Source organism: Centroberyx affinis, unplaced genomic scaffold (genome assembly GCF_046629955.1).
Source record: "Centroberyx affinis isolate AG114_WGS23_722 - 3 ecotype Tasmania unplaced genomic scaffold, CSIRO-AGI_Caff_v1 ptg001111l_1, whole genome shotgun sequence".
Taxonomy (NCBI): Eukaryota; Metazoa; Chordata; class Actinopteri; order Beryciformes; family Berycidae; genus Centroberyx; species Centroberyx affinis.
This window is the reverse complement of record NW_027279653.1, coordinates 163,664-181,022: the sequence shown is the minus strand read 5'-3', so window position 1 is coordinate 181,022 and position 17,359 is coordinate 163,664. Positions and strand designations below refer to the sequence as shown.

The window sequence follows — 17,359 nt, the reverse complement described above, 5'->3', positions numbered from 1 at the left end:
GAGTTAAACACCATAATTCCTATTCATCAAGCTTATTTAGTGTTTCAGTGATCAACTGTGTTTTAATGGCATTTGGAGTATAAGCACACACAGGTAATTGGTTTACCTTAAATGCCCCTGCAAACACCACTTCTCAATTACCGCTTTTCTTGGTTTTAGAATACCAAAAGTGTTTTGAGACACTCCTATAATAGGTATAATAGGCTAACGATCCATATGGGCTGAAGTATTGCATCACGACAAGCAGCCGACTCCCGACTGTTCACATTCCCAATGTTGGGTGACTGTACAAGGAAATTGTATAGGCAATACAATACTACGTGTTGGGTTTTGCAGGCCTTTCGCGAATCAGGAAATAATATAATTGGATAAGAGCTAAGGATAAGAGCTAATAGCGGCATAGTGGTTATAGAGTCTGTCCTTCAACTGGAGTCCAACCGGGTCAGCGTCCGCCCTGCTGAAGTGTCCTTGAGCAAAACAGTAAATCCCTCGCAGCATTGCTGCAATCAGTGAAATGTAATTTAATTGAATTCAACAATCTATGTCATGGAAATATGAAATAAGCCGGCCAGCATTATCTTTGCTATCACGCAGGACTTCTAGGTCAGACAAATAATTTCTTTGATTACACAACATGGGCGTCTGGATTTAAAAGCCTGCCTATATGTGCCTATATAGCAGCCTAGTAAAAATAAAAAAAATACATTATGATCAACACTATCATCAATGGTTATGTGAATTTCAGGCTTTCCTATAATGGCCGCCTCACTCGCCAAATAACGCACTCCTGTGGCGCTCCCTTTCCTACTATCCTTGGCTTTTGGCTGTAAGTCAAAGTTGTGGAGTTGACAGAAGGTAATCCCCACCATGTGAGGCCTCGGCCCCAGTTTGGAGGCGGGGTGTTATTCATTCAAATCTGCCGGTGCTATAAAAAGAGGGGAAGTTGCAAGTAACCCAACTTCAACCCGCAGGATCGTAGCGCAGCGCAAGACCGGTCGAGAGGTTATTATTATAAGTCATAATGAATACTGTCAAGGCTATTAAAAATGCAATAGTTTGTCTTGTCCTGCTGCCCCGTTTTCTAATGGCAGCTGTAATGTTTTGGCTGCTTGACTTTTTATGCATAAGGAAAAGGGTGTTCTTCAGGATGAGGGAGCAAGAGGGCGATGCCATCGATCCCCCGCTGTGCATATCCGATTCCAATCGCATGTTCAGCGTGGAGTCCCTCAAGGCGGTCTGGCACGGGCATAAACTGGACTTTCTGAAAGCAGCGCATCTCGGACACGGAGCGCCCAACACCGAAGTTGTTCAGCTGGAGGATCAGAGGCGCAGTCGGATCCTCGATTACGCAAAGGACAAGAGACCGCTCATCCTCAACTTTGGCAGCTGCACCTGACCGCCGTTCATGGCGCGTCTGAAGGCTTTCCAGGGAGTTGTGCAACAGTACGCAGACATAGCAGACTCTGTAGTTGTGTACATAGAGGAAGCGCACCCCTCCGACGGCTGGATGAGCTCTGACGCGCCCTACCAGATTCCCAAACACCGGTGTCTAGAGGACAGGCTGAACGCTGCGCAGCTGATGCACTTGGAGGTCCCCGGCTGCCTGGTTGTCGTCGACAGCATGGAAAACTCCTCCAACGCTGCGTACGGAGCTTATTTCGACAGACTATATATACTTCAAGACGGGAAAATAGTTTACCAGGGAGGCAGAGGACCAGAAGGGTATCGAATCTCAGAGCTGAAAGACTGGCTTGATCAATACAGGCAAAAGCTGGGGAAATCTAGCAATGTAGTTGTTAATGTGTAGAAGAATTTTGATTGTTTAGAGCTGCTATAAAAATTTAAAATAAAAAACATTGATGCTGCAAATTTTCAGTATTACAACTCCAGTTAGATAAACATTTCTACGTCAGGAATACGCTGTCAGTGGTTTCAGTTTATTTATTTCTTTTTTATGGCTGCATCAAAGTCATTTGGTCAAGGTGGTAGGATGTACTACAGTAGGCTACTTCATTTCATATTGGACATCTAATTGAGTTACATAGGCACCCTGTTCCACCCACAAAAGGTTAGTTTGTTATTTCGTTTGTACCTTTGTTTGTGAACAAGAGTATTTTTTGTGACAACTTTTTTGTTCTTATTTCTTATCCTAGTGTGAATGCGCCTCGGGAATAAATCAGGATAGTATGTGCGCGTCTGTGGCATCACCATGCTCGTCAGTATTGTTGTGAAGTTCGGTTTTTAAACGGATTCAAACCAGAGAACCGATACTGATGTCTTTCATACTGGAGATCATGGCGAACATCCTGTCTTTTACCCTGGGCTCAACTGTTTTGTAAATATTGTTCACTTTTATGGATATATTTTTCATATAATAAAATGCTTTGATCTACTTCTCTGTTGTATTCTTTTACCAAAATACTTTTATTTTGTAGCCTAACTTGTGTTGTGGCTTGCATTCAAGGTAGTGGAGCTGGTTAGGTTTTTTTGCGCAATAAAATAATTGTATAGTTATGTATAGGTTTTAATTTGGTCTCAGTTCTATTGGAATAGCCAAGAAAAAAAACTAACGTATGTAAATGTAGAATTTCTTGCGCATCCTAAATAATGCACATCAGACTTCTGATGGATGCCACTCGAAATATTCCTTATGCGGCAACATCATTCAAACTGGACTGGAGAGGCAGAAAATATGAAACCACTTTTATTTGAGAAGGAGCTGGATAAGTTTTCAACAAATCCCCCCTGACATTTTATCTTTGAATCGCAGCAAAACCGTGGGAGCATCTAACATTAGAAGGTTAGGGTAACCTAAGGTGAAGTGAAGAGATGACGAGAATCAGGGATGATGCAGCACTTCCATTTGATGCTAATTACTTAACATCTGAGCTCAAATGGTCCGCGCATCAAAACAACCAGCACAACAAGTGTTGCTTTGAATGCTGCAGACAAGCTATTTTATTTCTAAATTGTTATAATGTCTATTTTAATGGTTTTGACCAAGTTAATATAGCCTACACGTGCCATTGACTCAACATGACATACTTTACCAATAATAATAATAGCAATAACAATAACAATAGTAATACTAAAAAGAATATCAATAACATATTATTACAAGATTAAATTGACCATTTTGACTAAAGTGGCATTTCAACAATAATTCATCTAGATAGATAGATAGATAGATAGATAGATAGATAGATAGATAGATAGATAGATAGATAGATTCTTTATTGTCCTCTTAGAGGAAATTCGTTTCCACAGCCTGTACATATACAAAAACAGAAAACAACATCCAACAAATACAAAGGCACAAAGCTCTTACTGAAGCGTGCCTTTTTATAAATCAGGGATCTGTATCTGCGGCCAGATGGGAGTAGGGTGAAGCATGAGTTTAGGGGGTGGCTGGGGTCGTGTGCTATGAGAAGTGCTTTACAGGTGATGGCAGTGTCAATGAGAGATGGGAGGTTGGGAGTAGGGAGACTGATGGTCTTAGAGGCAATGTGTGTGATTTCGAGGAGTTTGTTTCTGTTGTTGACAGTGAGCATGGTGAAATAGCACAACATGAACAGTATGAGGAGAATGAGCTCAAAGATCCTGCTCCTGTACAGGAGGAGCGGGGGGAGGGGGGGGGAGGCTGCAAGTGCCCCGAGTTGCCGGATGGCGGGGGTGGGGGACTGTAAGTGCCATGAGTTTCCGGATGGCGGAGAGCCTCTGTTGACAGCGTTTATGGATGTCGGTGGTATGTTAGTCGCAACTGAGTTTATTATTTTATTATCTCAATACATTTTTATCTAATGCTTGTCTTAGGTGTAATTTATTCCTTCATTAAGATATTCACTATAGTCTTCATTTAATTAGCAATAACTAAGTTATGTTGTAATAATATTTTGCATAGTTTCATTTGGATTCTTGTGAAACCCTACTTATTCTTCAAAGTGAAGGCTAAAAAAATTTGCCTAAAAACTAATTTTTCTATTTATTTGTTTTAATCTAATTTGTTTTCTTTGAGCTTGAATGAATGTATCAAAGGTTCCCTATCCTCTGAATGACTCAATGGACAGTCTGTGGACAATTTCACACTCTAAAACTCAGTAATTCCTACACTGAACCCTGTTCTGCAGATAGTTTACAGCATATAAAATATCATCTTTAATTTCTGAAGTACCCTTTAAAATTGTATATTGATTCAAATATAAGCAGGTCTTTGGTTAATGTGGTGATTTTTTTCCTTCTGCACAGCAGAGCACAGCACAGCACACCTTCGAACCCTGCTAATTAGATAAGGATAATCACACTTCATCCCATTATGCTGAGTGATACATCCACAGTATTTTGGAGTCTTAGCACGCCAGTCCCAGGCTTGAAACTTTGGTAAGAGTAAGGGGGTTAAACTGCATACTTATTTCATCCATGGTTAATGTATCAAAAATAAAGTATTAACATACTTAAAACATTTGTAAGTCTCTGTGAGTCTTTGTAGGTGATTTAAATGGAATTATTCATGTTTTTGACATTTGGGTCCCATGCCATTCTTGAGTAGCAGACATCTCAGGCTGTTTTTGAGGATGCCTTTTTCAATATTTGGTAGCAATTTTATACTGAATCATCATTCTCATGAGCTTCCAGTGTATCTGAAAATATACCTGAAACACTATGAAAATCACCATCTTAATCAAAATGCCATGCTAGTCTAAGTTGTGTAATTTCCTAATTGCTAGTCTAAGTTGTGTAATTTCCTTGAAAAATTATTTCATTGAGCCTTACAGTTCACCGTCTGCAGCTGAAGAAGAGGCTGCATTAAGACACAATGGCGATGTAATGAGGCAATGCCCCAGACAAAAATGACTCAGGAAATGAGATCGTAACACTGACATAACTTGCATTGCATATAGAGTAAAATCTCATCAGATGGGTCGGTTCCATGCAGTAAACAACTCCAGCTTTCTAAGTGCCATTATTCATGGGCAGCTTTGGAATGAAGCCAATACCTCCAGCAAGGAAAGAGAGAAGACAAAGTCATTGTAGGTAATATAATGGGTTTTAAGAAACAGAAATTTAATGACAACATAAGGATACTCATTGTTCTTAGTTGGAAATGTTGCCACATAATGTTGCTTATGTATCATGCCATTTTATATCTGTCTCTGCTGTTTTTTTCAGGTTCTTTTTTCACTTCTAACCATGTGTTTCCCCCTTTGTTGCTGTTGCTGTGTTCTCCATGTGACAAGACTTTTGCATGAGATACAGAAATTTTCCACTTCAGAAGTTTTGGTATAACAATATTATGCTGAATCTAAATTGTTAATGTAGTGTTCTTTAATTAAACTTTAGGTTTCTTATGACTGCTCTTATTGTACGTTAAAGTACGTTAAAGTTTTCATTTTAACACTTAATATTTGTTTTAACACTTAATATTCGAGGACTATTGCTAATAAAACTCTTATAACGACCTCTCAGTTAGTTCAACCTTTGAGATCTTTAGCCATCCATCCAGTTCTGTTCTTTTCTACTTTTTCTTTTAATGGTACAGCAACTGCAACCAAGCCAAAATATTAAGTTTTCAAATTTATTGAGATTCTTTTTAAAGAGAGTTCCTCTTGTCCTGCCATAACTATACCTTTTATACCAGTGAACACTTTCAAATAAAGTTGAGTCAGCACATCCACTTGGCTATTGGTTCTCAACCTTAAAGCATTTTCCTGTAATGATCATTTAACGTTTGAAATCAATGTAAGGTATGTAATGAATTTGACCAAAATAACATCAATGTTTTTGTGATGTTTAAGGAAAGTAGGAAGTCTTTTTTTCTTCTGATCAGAGTTGGAGATCATGTTGTTGCAGTTTTCCATCCCAGGCCAGCAAGAGTGTGTGTGTGTGTGTGTGTGTGTGTGGGTGTGTGTGATCCCAATGGTGGAGAGTCTTAACTCCTCCAGACAATTCACTGCTTTGGTCCATATTTGTCCTTGACACATAAAGCCCCCCCACAAAGAAATATGTTGCTTTGGGCTTCAACAATATTGTTCCCCACAGAACCCTTTGGAGATGTAGGTTCCAGTGAAAAAAACGTTTGCATATTTCTTGGACATTGAGATATAGTAATTTCCAGTACCTTAAACCCAAGATACAAGAGGTTTTTTTTTCTCCAATGGCAGAAAAGAGATTAAGTCCACTGCCATCAGAGAAGGTGCTGCTGTCCTATTGATATCTGACTGAAGGCATTTTGGACAGTGACCTCCCTTCAGTGCTCATCTGGAACACATCTGACACACACACAGTATTTATGTGCAGATGACAGCAGACACAAGGATTCCTGTTTGGATGAAATATTACATGTACTGTAGCCATGTTCACCCCCTGAAAACAAAAACATAAGCGGAAAGCTTTGAATCTGGCTTGTTGCCACGGCAATTCTCCATGGATGTTGGGTTTCATCTGTTAGTGGAGAGAACTGGGGTTCAAAGGTGACAGCCAAGGGGAGGGGGGTTTAACTTTTTGCTGTTCTGTTTTGTTTTATGACTAGGAGGGAACACCCTGGAATGTCATGGATCTGCTGCGGAGGTATTTCAGCTTCTCTGGTCAGCTTTGAAGGAGAGGGCCCCTCTCTCCCCAGGGTCATAACTCCGCAAATGAATATCTGGTGGTGGTGAGCCTGGGCCTCAGCAGGTCTGTCACACAGGACTCATAAAGTTTTTGGATAAACCTGTGAGATTCTAGTTCAAAGCCTTAATCATGTCCTAACTAAAAGTCTGATTATATTGTTGTCCTTCTGGCTCAGCAGCCAAGTTGCAAAGCTTAAGAGGCTGACTTCAACATCGTGACCCAGAACCCACAGTGATTTTCCAGGGATATATAGGCACACTTTCTATTGCACAAGGGTTAGCTTTGCTATGAATGAGAGTTCATGCGGGAGCAAAATGGGATGACATCACCAGATTATGTCTCGGCCCTCTGGTTCCAGCTTTGGGAGAGACCACAGCATGTTCACAAGCATTGATTGAATTAGCCATGGTCAGAAGAGAAGCATGTGAATTTTGTTTTGGAGCAGATTTTCTTTTCATGACAAGAAAGTATAAAGCCAGGTTGTGCAAGGCAGGTAGCATGTCTTCCAGGAAAGCTTGTAACCGCTGCTGGTTAGATAACTTACAGCCTTGTAGAGCTATTGTCTTAGCCACTCAGCCTTCACTGCTCATACGTTTATATAACCGCTACCTGATATGTAAATCTCCAGGACTGGCAGAGATTTCAAGGCTGCTCTTTGTAGGTCAGGGATACGGTGTAACACTGCAGACGTCTGTGAGCCATTTTCCAATAAAGCTCTGTCAGTATTTCAAGTGGCATCCTTAGTGAGAAATGTTTGGATTTAATATAGTTTAGTACAAAGTGTGGATCGATTATGTGGGGAATGCAACTCTCATCCCTGACTCCTGTAATGTTCTGTATTGTTACTAAACAGCAGAGCAGTGAAATGAAAACCAAGAAACATTACCTGCAGTAACACCATAATAGAACAATGAACAGCGACCATTGTTTCTTTTCATATCACTGCAATGTCCTATTTTTATTTTCAATCATTTAAAAAAAAATATTGTGTGGATCTGAGAAAAAGTGAAGTTTTGAGTGTAATTTTCTTATATTAACAAATAAAACAGGACCAGAGTTTTCTGTGTACAGGCTCTATTTTTCATTCATGTTTTTTATTCTGCCGCACATTGGGGATGTGTGTGTGTGTGTGTGTGTGTGTGTTTCTTCCTAATATGTGAAAACATTCAGCTATTAACGATTAGCTGTTATAAACCCAAGGTTCTTTCAGTGCAAAGCTATGCATCGCGCCATACTAAACCCTCCTGTCTCCTTTTAGATGGGTGACACCTGGTGGTCAAACTCTGACACTGTTCAGGGGCTGCAGTCACTGTTACTGTCTTTCTAGGGGTTAAATTCAAACATTACCAAGAGCTACAAAAACTCTCTGTTGTCTTTTGTCACTGATTTCAAAACTTCCAGCAGTGCTTCATGAACAAATGACAGGTTGATAAAGGTGTAAAGGTGCTTTAATAGCCAACATTAAATATAATATAATATAATATGTTTTCCATAAACAGACACGCGTAATATAGACAAGGGATAAATTAACAAGTGGTATTGTTTTTCAGATAAGAATAGTTAAAGCTACATGAGGCAACTTTGCATGATGGCGGCTCCGAAGGGCAGCGAGACATAACTGTTTTTTCAAAAATTTTAACTTGAATATCCAGAAATCAATCCAGCCGGACTGTGATCACTTTGAAACCCTCAAAGGATACCAAAGGGAACGAGAGAGGCAAAAGATCTACTGCCCTTAAGTTTAGATTCGTCAGATCCTGTGAGCGGAGAAGTGTTCATACCTGACACCAGAATTTCATTTAGGGGGGGATGATTTAGGCTTCACTTTGTGATTAAGGCTGATAAGACAGGTGTTTTTTTTTACATCAAAATCCTGCCTAGCGTGGTAGCTTTAATGCTGGATCCAGTGGTGTAGGTAGTAGGCAATTGGCACCACAAGATGGAGGCAGAGACTGCTCTCTGAAATAGATCTGCCTTCAGGGACAGCTTGCGGAGTACAAGTGCTGATAAAATCACTTTTATCTTTCAGTCGATAATGAACGAGTTGGCTCCGGGGAGATATTTATTAAGCATCACAGAGTAGAAGAGCAGATGCTTTACCTCTCACATAATTATGAAGTGGGGTGGCATACTAGAATAGGCAGGTGGTGCTGTGTGTGTGTGTGTGTGTTGGCATTGCTTGTAATTCATATTGTGAAACGCCTGATGTAGTAGTCTCTGCCTCGCCCAGAGTCTGATCTTGTCTTACCCTCTCATGTCAGGCACACAGCAGCTGAAAGAGGTGTAGACAATGGAAACCTGGTGATTTTTGTGAAGTTTTGAATTGGGAAAGAGGCCGGGGATTTTAGGTATTTGAACCCAATTAGTGTGGGGAAGTGTGGGGAAGATATAGGGCTTAGATGTTTGGGAGTCCTGGGGAATCCTTGTGATTTGTTTACAATACCTAGGGACTGAGCAGAGGGGTTCTATATTTACTATATACTGTACTACTCTATATTTGAAAACCTAGCATATTCTGTGAATCACTGTAGCTCTATAAATCCTATGGGATCAAGGCACTCACTAAAAATTGTGATTCTGATAAACATGACCCTAATTAATGTGATTGTGCCCATGCGTATAAACCTAAATGCTGCAAAAGACTCTGGAGATTCATGAGTGGCCAGTTGTGCAAGCTTTTAAATCACTCCACTTACTCAAACAAGCAATGCTGAAAATTTGTGTTGGTTGATAGCTGTTGTATAAAGAGCATGTGATCGGCCAAAAATAGATTAGAAAAAAAAAAATTGAGGATGAGTCAGATTCACCATGATAATCATTTCTAATTGGATGCAGTGCAGTTTCCATTCGAGCATCAAAACTGGCAAAGCTGTTAACTTTTACAGTAGCAGCACCACTGTGTACTTTAGAAAGCAGACGATGGAGAATCAAGGACTGAGGCTGCAGATAGATACCACTGCATGTAACCTTTTCAGGTGTACAGTTTTAGATTTTTTTTTATTAAAAGCAATGAAAACACAAGCAATATTTGTCCAAAGCAATGCACAATAGTGAAGATCCCAAACTGTAACAATACTGATAAGTATTGCATGGTCACAATAACCCACCCCACCCCCCTCCCTTATTTACCTAATCTGTTTATCAATACAAATGTCACTTCCAAACCAATCATTCTATATTCTGCTTCCTCACAAGGTAGTATGTAAAAATGAAATTCAGTGAAGGGTCTTGTGCTTACAACTGACTACAAGCACAAGATAACCACCCATCACCCTGAAATTATGGCAAGAGCTAAACAAAAGCCTTTTACTACAGGCTGAACAGCAGGAGTTGATGGCTCGATTACATTATTAAAAAAGAAATAAGATGTCCCACTCTAAAACGATAGTCATCCTCATATCAGCAGCCAATGAATATGAATATTTTACATGCAATATGTTTTACATGTTCACGTATATCTTCACTGGTTAACAGACATTATGTTTCCTAGTCGGTCTTTTTGGCATCCATTCAGTATTCATGAAATCACTTTATCCTCATGAGTGAGTGGCCATCTTGTGCATGACAAAAGAATCCATTAACCAATATGGATGCTACAGTATTGATTCCAGGGCTCAGAGATGCATGGCACATTACCTTTAAAGTTCAATTACTGGCAGAACAAGTAGCAATGTTGGGGAATAGGAGAAATGCAGGTTGAGCCTGCTTGATTAATGATGGAGGGTAGATATCCATGACATACATGTATAAAGATTGGAGAGATCAGCATTTCTTGAGGAATCATGGCATAGACAGTATTATTACATCAAAATGTACATCTATATAAGTTTAAAACCAACACCTAAACTGAAACAGCTATAGAGAAAGAAACTTGGACCAGATTTGGCAAACAGAAGAACCTCCAGGCACACAGTACCTTTACAGTCCGGGAGCATTTGAAAGCACATCCCTTAATCCTCCTGTTTGGATGGCATGTAACAATATATAATTACACATTTTAAATGCATACACAAACTCACAATATGCAATTTTATGTATTTATTATGATATGGCAAAGTCACAATAGGCATATGATCTTCAGTTATAATAAAATATGACTAACTACATTTGGGTAGCAAATTCAAAGTCAGTATCACAATTCATCTTATCTGTTTAATCACTCATACTGAGGAAGAGACAAGTGATCTAGCTTACACATGTTTTGTTGTTGGCTACTTTTGAATTCAACTTCATTTCTCATATTGTGATATTAATGAATTGTAAACCCATTACGTGTAAGTCGCTTTGGATAAAAGCGTCTGCCAAATGTGAAATTGAAATTGTATACCAAATCAACTTGTGGCTCAGCAATAAACACACAATGAACAGTATTTTACTACAGATCCACGGATCAGTATGGACATCAAAAAGGATCCTTCAAAATTCAAAAATGGGTTGAGGAAATACTGCACTGTGATATCTTCTTACAATCCATCAAGTTGCCATTTGGGAGAATATCTTGTTGATGTTATTTTCTGACACATTCCATGGCTGGTTGTGCAACCATATGATTTGAAGGTACATTTACAATCCGTTGTCATGATTGTCCACTTTGTCCAGTAGACTATATATTCAAATATAATCCATTTAGAGTTGTATGGAAGATTGTGAATGCTGTTCAGTGACATCTCTCACCTCATAAACACAACTGTGAAACAGTCATGGTATTTCGATGTGTTGCCATTTTTAGACATTCATATTAAAGTCCCTGCAGAGCGAGAGAGGGGAGAGGGAGAGAGACACACAATCTAATCAGATGGAGGTGTAGTGTCTTCCAAAGCTGGTGAGCCTAATCTTCTCTGGCAGGATGATGTTTACTGAATGCTCCGGCTCTTCCTGGCTGGTGCCGCCCGCCTCTCTCAGCAGGTGTTCCCTTTGCTGCCGAACAAGCTGGCTGTACTTTGCGTTAGCTAGCCACGTCTCACACCGGCCAAAAAACACGATGCCTGTAGTGCCCAGGATGACCAGGCAGGTGAGCAGGGCCAGCATGCCGAAGCAGAGCAGCTGTCCGTGTGTGACCAGGACGCCGGAGGAGTGCACCGTCTCCTTCAGGGTGATCTTCAGCAGGTCTCTCTCGGGAGGTCGGAGGAGCTTGTGGAAGGCGTGAGCTGGGAGGGAGTAGTGCTGCGGAGTCAGCGAGAACACTCGGTGGTCAGGAGGTCTGGCAGGCTTGGGTTTGCCCCTCGGTCTGTGCTGCAGGGAGCATGTGGGACCTGTAAACCATCTTTGGCAAACGCACCGGAAGGTTCCGTCAGGTTGGCCCACACACGTGCCTCTGTTGGCGCAGGGCCTGCCGGCACAGGGAGAGAGGCTGCTGGTGTCATTGCAGGTGAAGCCGGAGAAGCCGTCGGGGCAGACGCACGTGAAGGCCAGGCCGTGGTTTGTGCAGTTACCACCGTTGAGGCAGGGGTCGGGCTGGCAGCTGTCAACGCTGATCTCACAGAAGTCCCCGGCGAACCCGGGGGGACAGACACAGGAAGAGAAGGCCGCCGAGCCGTCGGCATCAGTACAGGTACCTCCGTTCTGACAAGGAGAGCTAGAGGACAGAGCAGAACGATGTGATTACCGGGAAAACATTCCAACAGAGTCTGTCATCAAGTACACAGCATTATCTGACTACATTTTATCCAGTGTTTTTGTGTTCGTCTTATCTCAGCAGCAAAAGAAAAGCAGTGTTTATCTAATTTTATGCAAATACAAAAATCTGTACCAGTAGCAAGAAACAAAAGGAGTTTTGTCTTTGCCTGGGCAATTACTGCACCCACAAATTTAGCATATCTGATCAATGCTTCACAAAGTGCACTGATGAAAAGCCGGGATAAAAAACAATCAATATCTGTTATAGTAGCCCATGTAAATGCACAAGTCCCTCACTTTCTATCTCTGCTCATCAAATGAATAATAGCTCTGGCAGGCTATTTAGACATCGGTGGTCCCTTATAGAGGAGCTGATTAATGAAAGCTCACGGAAGCCTAATAATGGAGATGAATTCCCCCGGCATACCAGTGAAGCTCCAGCCATCTCATTTCGAAAATTTAAAATAGGACTCAAATGATTATTTATTGAGCAGGAGGAGGAGACAAGCCAATCCACTGACGCTGGGCTGTATTGGATTTAAGGTGTGTCTCTCAAAGTCAATAATGTGGAAATCCTACAACGAGCAAACATGGAGGGGTTCAGAGTCTGGAGGGCTGTGTCAGCCAGCAGTGTCCCCAGAGAGTCTTTTTTATGGATCTGATGGGCAGGAGAATGATTCCTCCGCACATCAGTCCCGCCTGTAATTCAGCACTGGAAAGGCAATTTCGAGGGCTTAATTACATGTATTAATTAAGATAGCTACTCAGACAGATGCGCTGATACCCGTTTGTCAGGCAGAGTCCTTTCTTCAGGTGGCAGTTTTCGCCCATGTAGCCGTGGGGACAGACACAGAGGTATCCCCCCTCTCCCGTCTCAATGCAGGTGGCATTACCAGAACAAGGCCTGGATGAGCACAGGCGCGTATCTGTTAAAAAGAAAAAAATAGTGCATGCTGTTTTTAGATTTGCGGACTCTCTCTCTCTCTCTCTCGCTTGCTCTCCCTTCCGCAGCATCTTATCGCCAAGAACAAAACTGAGAACAAACCAACCACCACAATATATAGGCAAGCAGCTCACATACTTCGCCATGAAAATAGAAAGAGAGATGTACTGTGCTCGATGATAAACAGGTCAAACAGAGACAGAAGCCAGAAAATCTTTTTCTTTTAATCTTCCCTCCTGTGTTTCTTTGCTTGAGGGGAATGAGGTGATTTATATGCACACATTTAAGATCAAATAATGTTTATTTTGGATGCACACCTCCTCACTGTAGTCACAGACTATAAGCATATAACAGCGTGCAGTGCTTTTGACTACAGCATCTGCTGAAATGGAAAGGGGTCATTTTTTTTTTCCACTCAGCCAAAAGGCAGCCACAGTGCAACACCTTTGAGGTTTTGATGAGTTTATGATGATATGTGCCTTGCTCAGTGGCACGAGAGCAGAAGATGCCACTTTATTATCATATGATCTAGGGCTGCAACTAATGATTATTTTCATTGTCAATTAATCTGTTGATTATTTTCTCGATTAATCGATTAGTTGTTTGGTCTATAAAATGTCAGAAAATGGTGAAAAATGTCAATCAGTGTTTCCCAAAGCCCAAGATGACGTCCTCAAATGTCTTGTTTTGTCCACAACCCAAAGATATTCAGTTTAAGATGCTGGAATCAGAGAATTTCTTAAAAATGTACTCAAACCGATTAATCGATTATCAAAATAGTTGACAACTAATCGATTAATCAATTAATCGTTGCAGCTCTAGTATGATCAGCATTTCTACAGTCGCTCTATGCTGTATGTTACACATCGCCTGAGCTTTTATTGTCAGACATGACCCGCTTTTCTCCGTAACTATTTTTTGCCTCTAATCAGATCTTTGCTACAGTATGTTTATCCTTCCCCAAGACACCGGCTTTATTCGGTGGCAACCCAGATCCCTCCAAGCATAGCAGAGGAGGCGCTCCGTTGACTCACCCTAACCTCTGCGTCACCAAGGGCTATGAGGCGCGAGAGTGTCTGGGGGAGCTAAATTAGACTCACCTTGGTCACACTGGCTGCCCACCCAGCCATCCTCACAGATGCACTGCCATGCCTTCTCACATGTGCCGTGCAAACAACCAGGAAAGGGCATGCACTGGTTGCACATCTCCCCCTGCCACCCTGGTTTGCACCTGAAAAACATAAGGGACTATCAGTGTACCTCCCACAGAGCGTTACAGTCTAGCATTGGTGTTTTGGAGTCAAGTCCCCATGATGAGTAGCATGCATGGGAAACAATAGCCTACTGTCCACATGCTATTCCTCTTAAAGTAATAGTAAATGAAAGATCAGAGTTATATTCCATTTCAGTTATATTACATTCCTTCACTAAAACACCAAATACTAATAATAATCATTTTGGCTCCAGAGCAGATAGCCTATGCCAGATAAACCTGTCAAACTGTGATTCTCCAATACTGCAGGCTATGTAACCAAATGCTTTGAGCTATCTGTTGGGAAAACACTAGACTGCAAATAAAAAATGCTTTTCACACTTCAAACAAAGGACTGATTTAGCAGTTGATTTAACACAACAATGCAAGCGCCAAACAAACCCAGAAAAAACGGAATGATCCAGTTGGCCGGATTGTGATTGCAGTTCTCAGAGGGATGAACATTGGCAGCTACTGAGTTATGGAAAATAGGGGTGCAGAGAATTTATACAGGAATCTAACGTCGTTTTAGTACCTGCACTTCCCTGGCTTCTCACAAAACCCATTTTCTGCGTTGCACCCTGCGCTGCATTCCCAACCTTTGGGAGAGAAGCAGAGAACAGCAGCATGTAACATATTTGCATCAAAAAAATCAAACCTATTAAACATTCAGAGCAATAAAATATTCATTCGTTACTTTCTTTCCACGCAGTGAGTCAAGTAGTTCAGAAAAGAGTTTGGGTTTTTTGACTGACATGTCTTTGCGTCGTTGCCAATAAACCTCTGTGCTACCGGATTGTATAAAAAAATGACTCGGATTACCTTTGGCGATGCCTGTCACGACCAGAATTAAGACCACCGCTGTGAGATGCATCGTAATTTCGAGAAAAACCCTCTTCGTCCTGCAAAATGAACACTGGTTAAGTCACAGCGCTCTCTGTCTCTGTGAACAAGCGATACTTTCGCATCTAAAAATGGATCTCACTGCTCAAAAGTTCCCTTACGAAAAACAACTATTGTAATCATAAAATACATTTCAGAGGGACAAACATCACGGCAAAGCTATACTATCCTATAGTATTATTTGGATATGATTGTGATAGCTTATCAGAAAAGCCAAAAAAACAAAACATAAGCACGATAAGCTCACTAAAACCATAAGCACGATAAGCTCACTATTACCACAGCTTACCACAGACCCACTATAGGAATATTATAGGAATATTATAGTGATGTTTTGTTGGGAGCAGACGCAGGTATTGCAATTGGCGCACCTGCGTCTGCTCCCAATATAGCTACCCATTACGCACAGCCATACAGCAAAAGACAAAGAGCGTTAAAAAAAATAGATTTAATGAAATAAAACTGTCAACATTTTGATGATCAAAGTCAAATTAACTTGAACAAATTACCTTGCACCGTCCAGCAAACTGCCTCACCTATGTCGCGCCGGCGCTTTGAATCCAAACGGTTTGGGTCATATTTGATCGATTTGACTGACTTTTTATCCAGGCAGTGTCGCTATTCGGAGTGATACTACAGGTATGGTGGTACGGCTACTGGAGGACCAGAGGTTTTGATGGGACTGCTGCAGCGTGCAGCGTCCCAGTGAAACACGCTCCGCCCACCTTGTAAGGGAAGATCTGTCCAGCAGTCTGACCCCCACAAGGAAAGTGCTGCTTGTATGTAAAAGTATGTGCCTGCCTTTAATAGATGCATTCCTCGATGCCTTTGCGATTAAGTAAAACACTTTTTTTTTTATTTACTTAGTCCTAAAATATGGCAAAGTCCCTGCATCTGATATCATTTTCCACTAAAACTTCAAAAAAGTGGAGCAGTGACTAATGACAATATATTATTTTTTGGTCAGTGTGATAAATCAGTGGTTCTCAATCCTGGTTCTGCACTACCAGCTGATTTTCTATTTTACCTGGTAGTTAATTATATTCACCTGGTGTCTCTGGCTCTCATCCAGCCCCTGATTACACCAGGTGAATGTAATCAACTACTAGGTAAAGAGTAAACCAACAGGGATGTTGTACTCAAGGACCAGGATTGAGACCCATTGTGATAAATCATTAGATGTAGGTTAAAAGCTTTGAGGGATATTCTTCCCTGGTGTAATTTTTTAATATATATGGCGTTATATATGGATAAAATCTATAACATCAAATTTTGACTCTAAAGCTAGGCCTTTGCTGGATGCCCATACATTACCTTGCGATACCAAACTGATGCCCAAATGTTTCCAATGTACATGCTTAACCTTGCAGTTATGCCATCTAAAAGAAACAGACTAATTATTCCACAGCCGTTTTTCAAAATGAGGTATAAATCTAAAACTGGAACCCAGACCACATTTCCATTCGCCATTCTGAAATTATTTGAGTGACTTTCCTTACACAGCGCGTACCTGTTATACATATTAATAACATCCGATTCTATTCTTAGTCCTTCTACTTCTGTCCCCAATTCCCCCTTATCCTTCCCAAGGGCGCCGAACGGTATTTTCCTTCCCGGCAAGCACAAGGCTTAGCCTGAAGGCCTAATTATGAGTTTTTCTTCTTCTCTCAGACATTATTGGATCCGCAGTGGAGATTTGGAAGTTGATGGCCGAGCATCAGGGGAAATCTGCCACTCTGGTTACCATTTTATTTCCTTCCATGATAGATGGTGACCTACATGGTTCCATAGATACACCTATAGCAACAATAAGGTGTAATCTGTGCTGGGTACTGGTGTGCCTGTAAGAGAAAGCCAGGGTGAATATGTCTCCCTGTTGTGTGCATGGTGAATGGGATGGCAACACAGATAAACCTTCATATAACTGTAGACACTGTCAGTTTTTATGCTTTTCTCATGGATTGGATTCTTGCATATAAGAATCAAAATCATCCTGAGCAAGACTTGTGGGTAAAACAGGTGTATGGTTTTGTGCTTTA

General features: G+C 41.0%; 2 protein-coding genes across 2 annotated transcripts; one reads left to right on the top strand and one right to left on the bottom strand.

Annotated features, from left to right (window-relative positions):
* The first annotated feature begins 987 nt into the window (after positions 1 to 987).
* On the top strand, positions 988 to 2,375 carry dio3a (iodothyronine deiodinase 3a). The gene has a single exon (XM_071523733.1). It carries the CDS (start codon positions 1,022 to 1,024, stop codon positions 1,805 to 1,807), a length of 786 nt encoding a protein of 261 aa, XP_071379834.1. The 5' UTR covers positions 988 to 1,021; the 3' UTR covers positions 1,808 to 2,375.
* Positions 2,376 to 11,397: 9,022 nt separating this feature from the next.
* LOC139647790 (protein delta homolog 1) lies at positions 11,398 to 15,291 on the bottom strand. The gene is made up of 5 exons (XM_071523769.1): positions 15,240 to 15,291; positions 14,953 to 15,016; positions 14,266 to 14,396; positions 13,007 to 13,148; positions 11,398 to 12,181 (listed from the first exon to the last, which is right to left on the bottom strand). The coding sequence occupies exons 1-5, from the start codon at positions 15,289 to 15,291 to the stop codon at positions 11,398 to 11,400; spliced, it is 1,173 nt and encodes a 390-aa protein (XP_071379870.1).
* Positions 15,292 to 17,359: the final 2,068 nt, after the last annotated feature.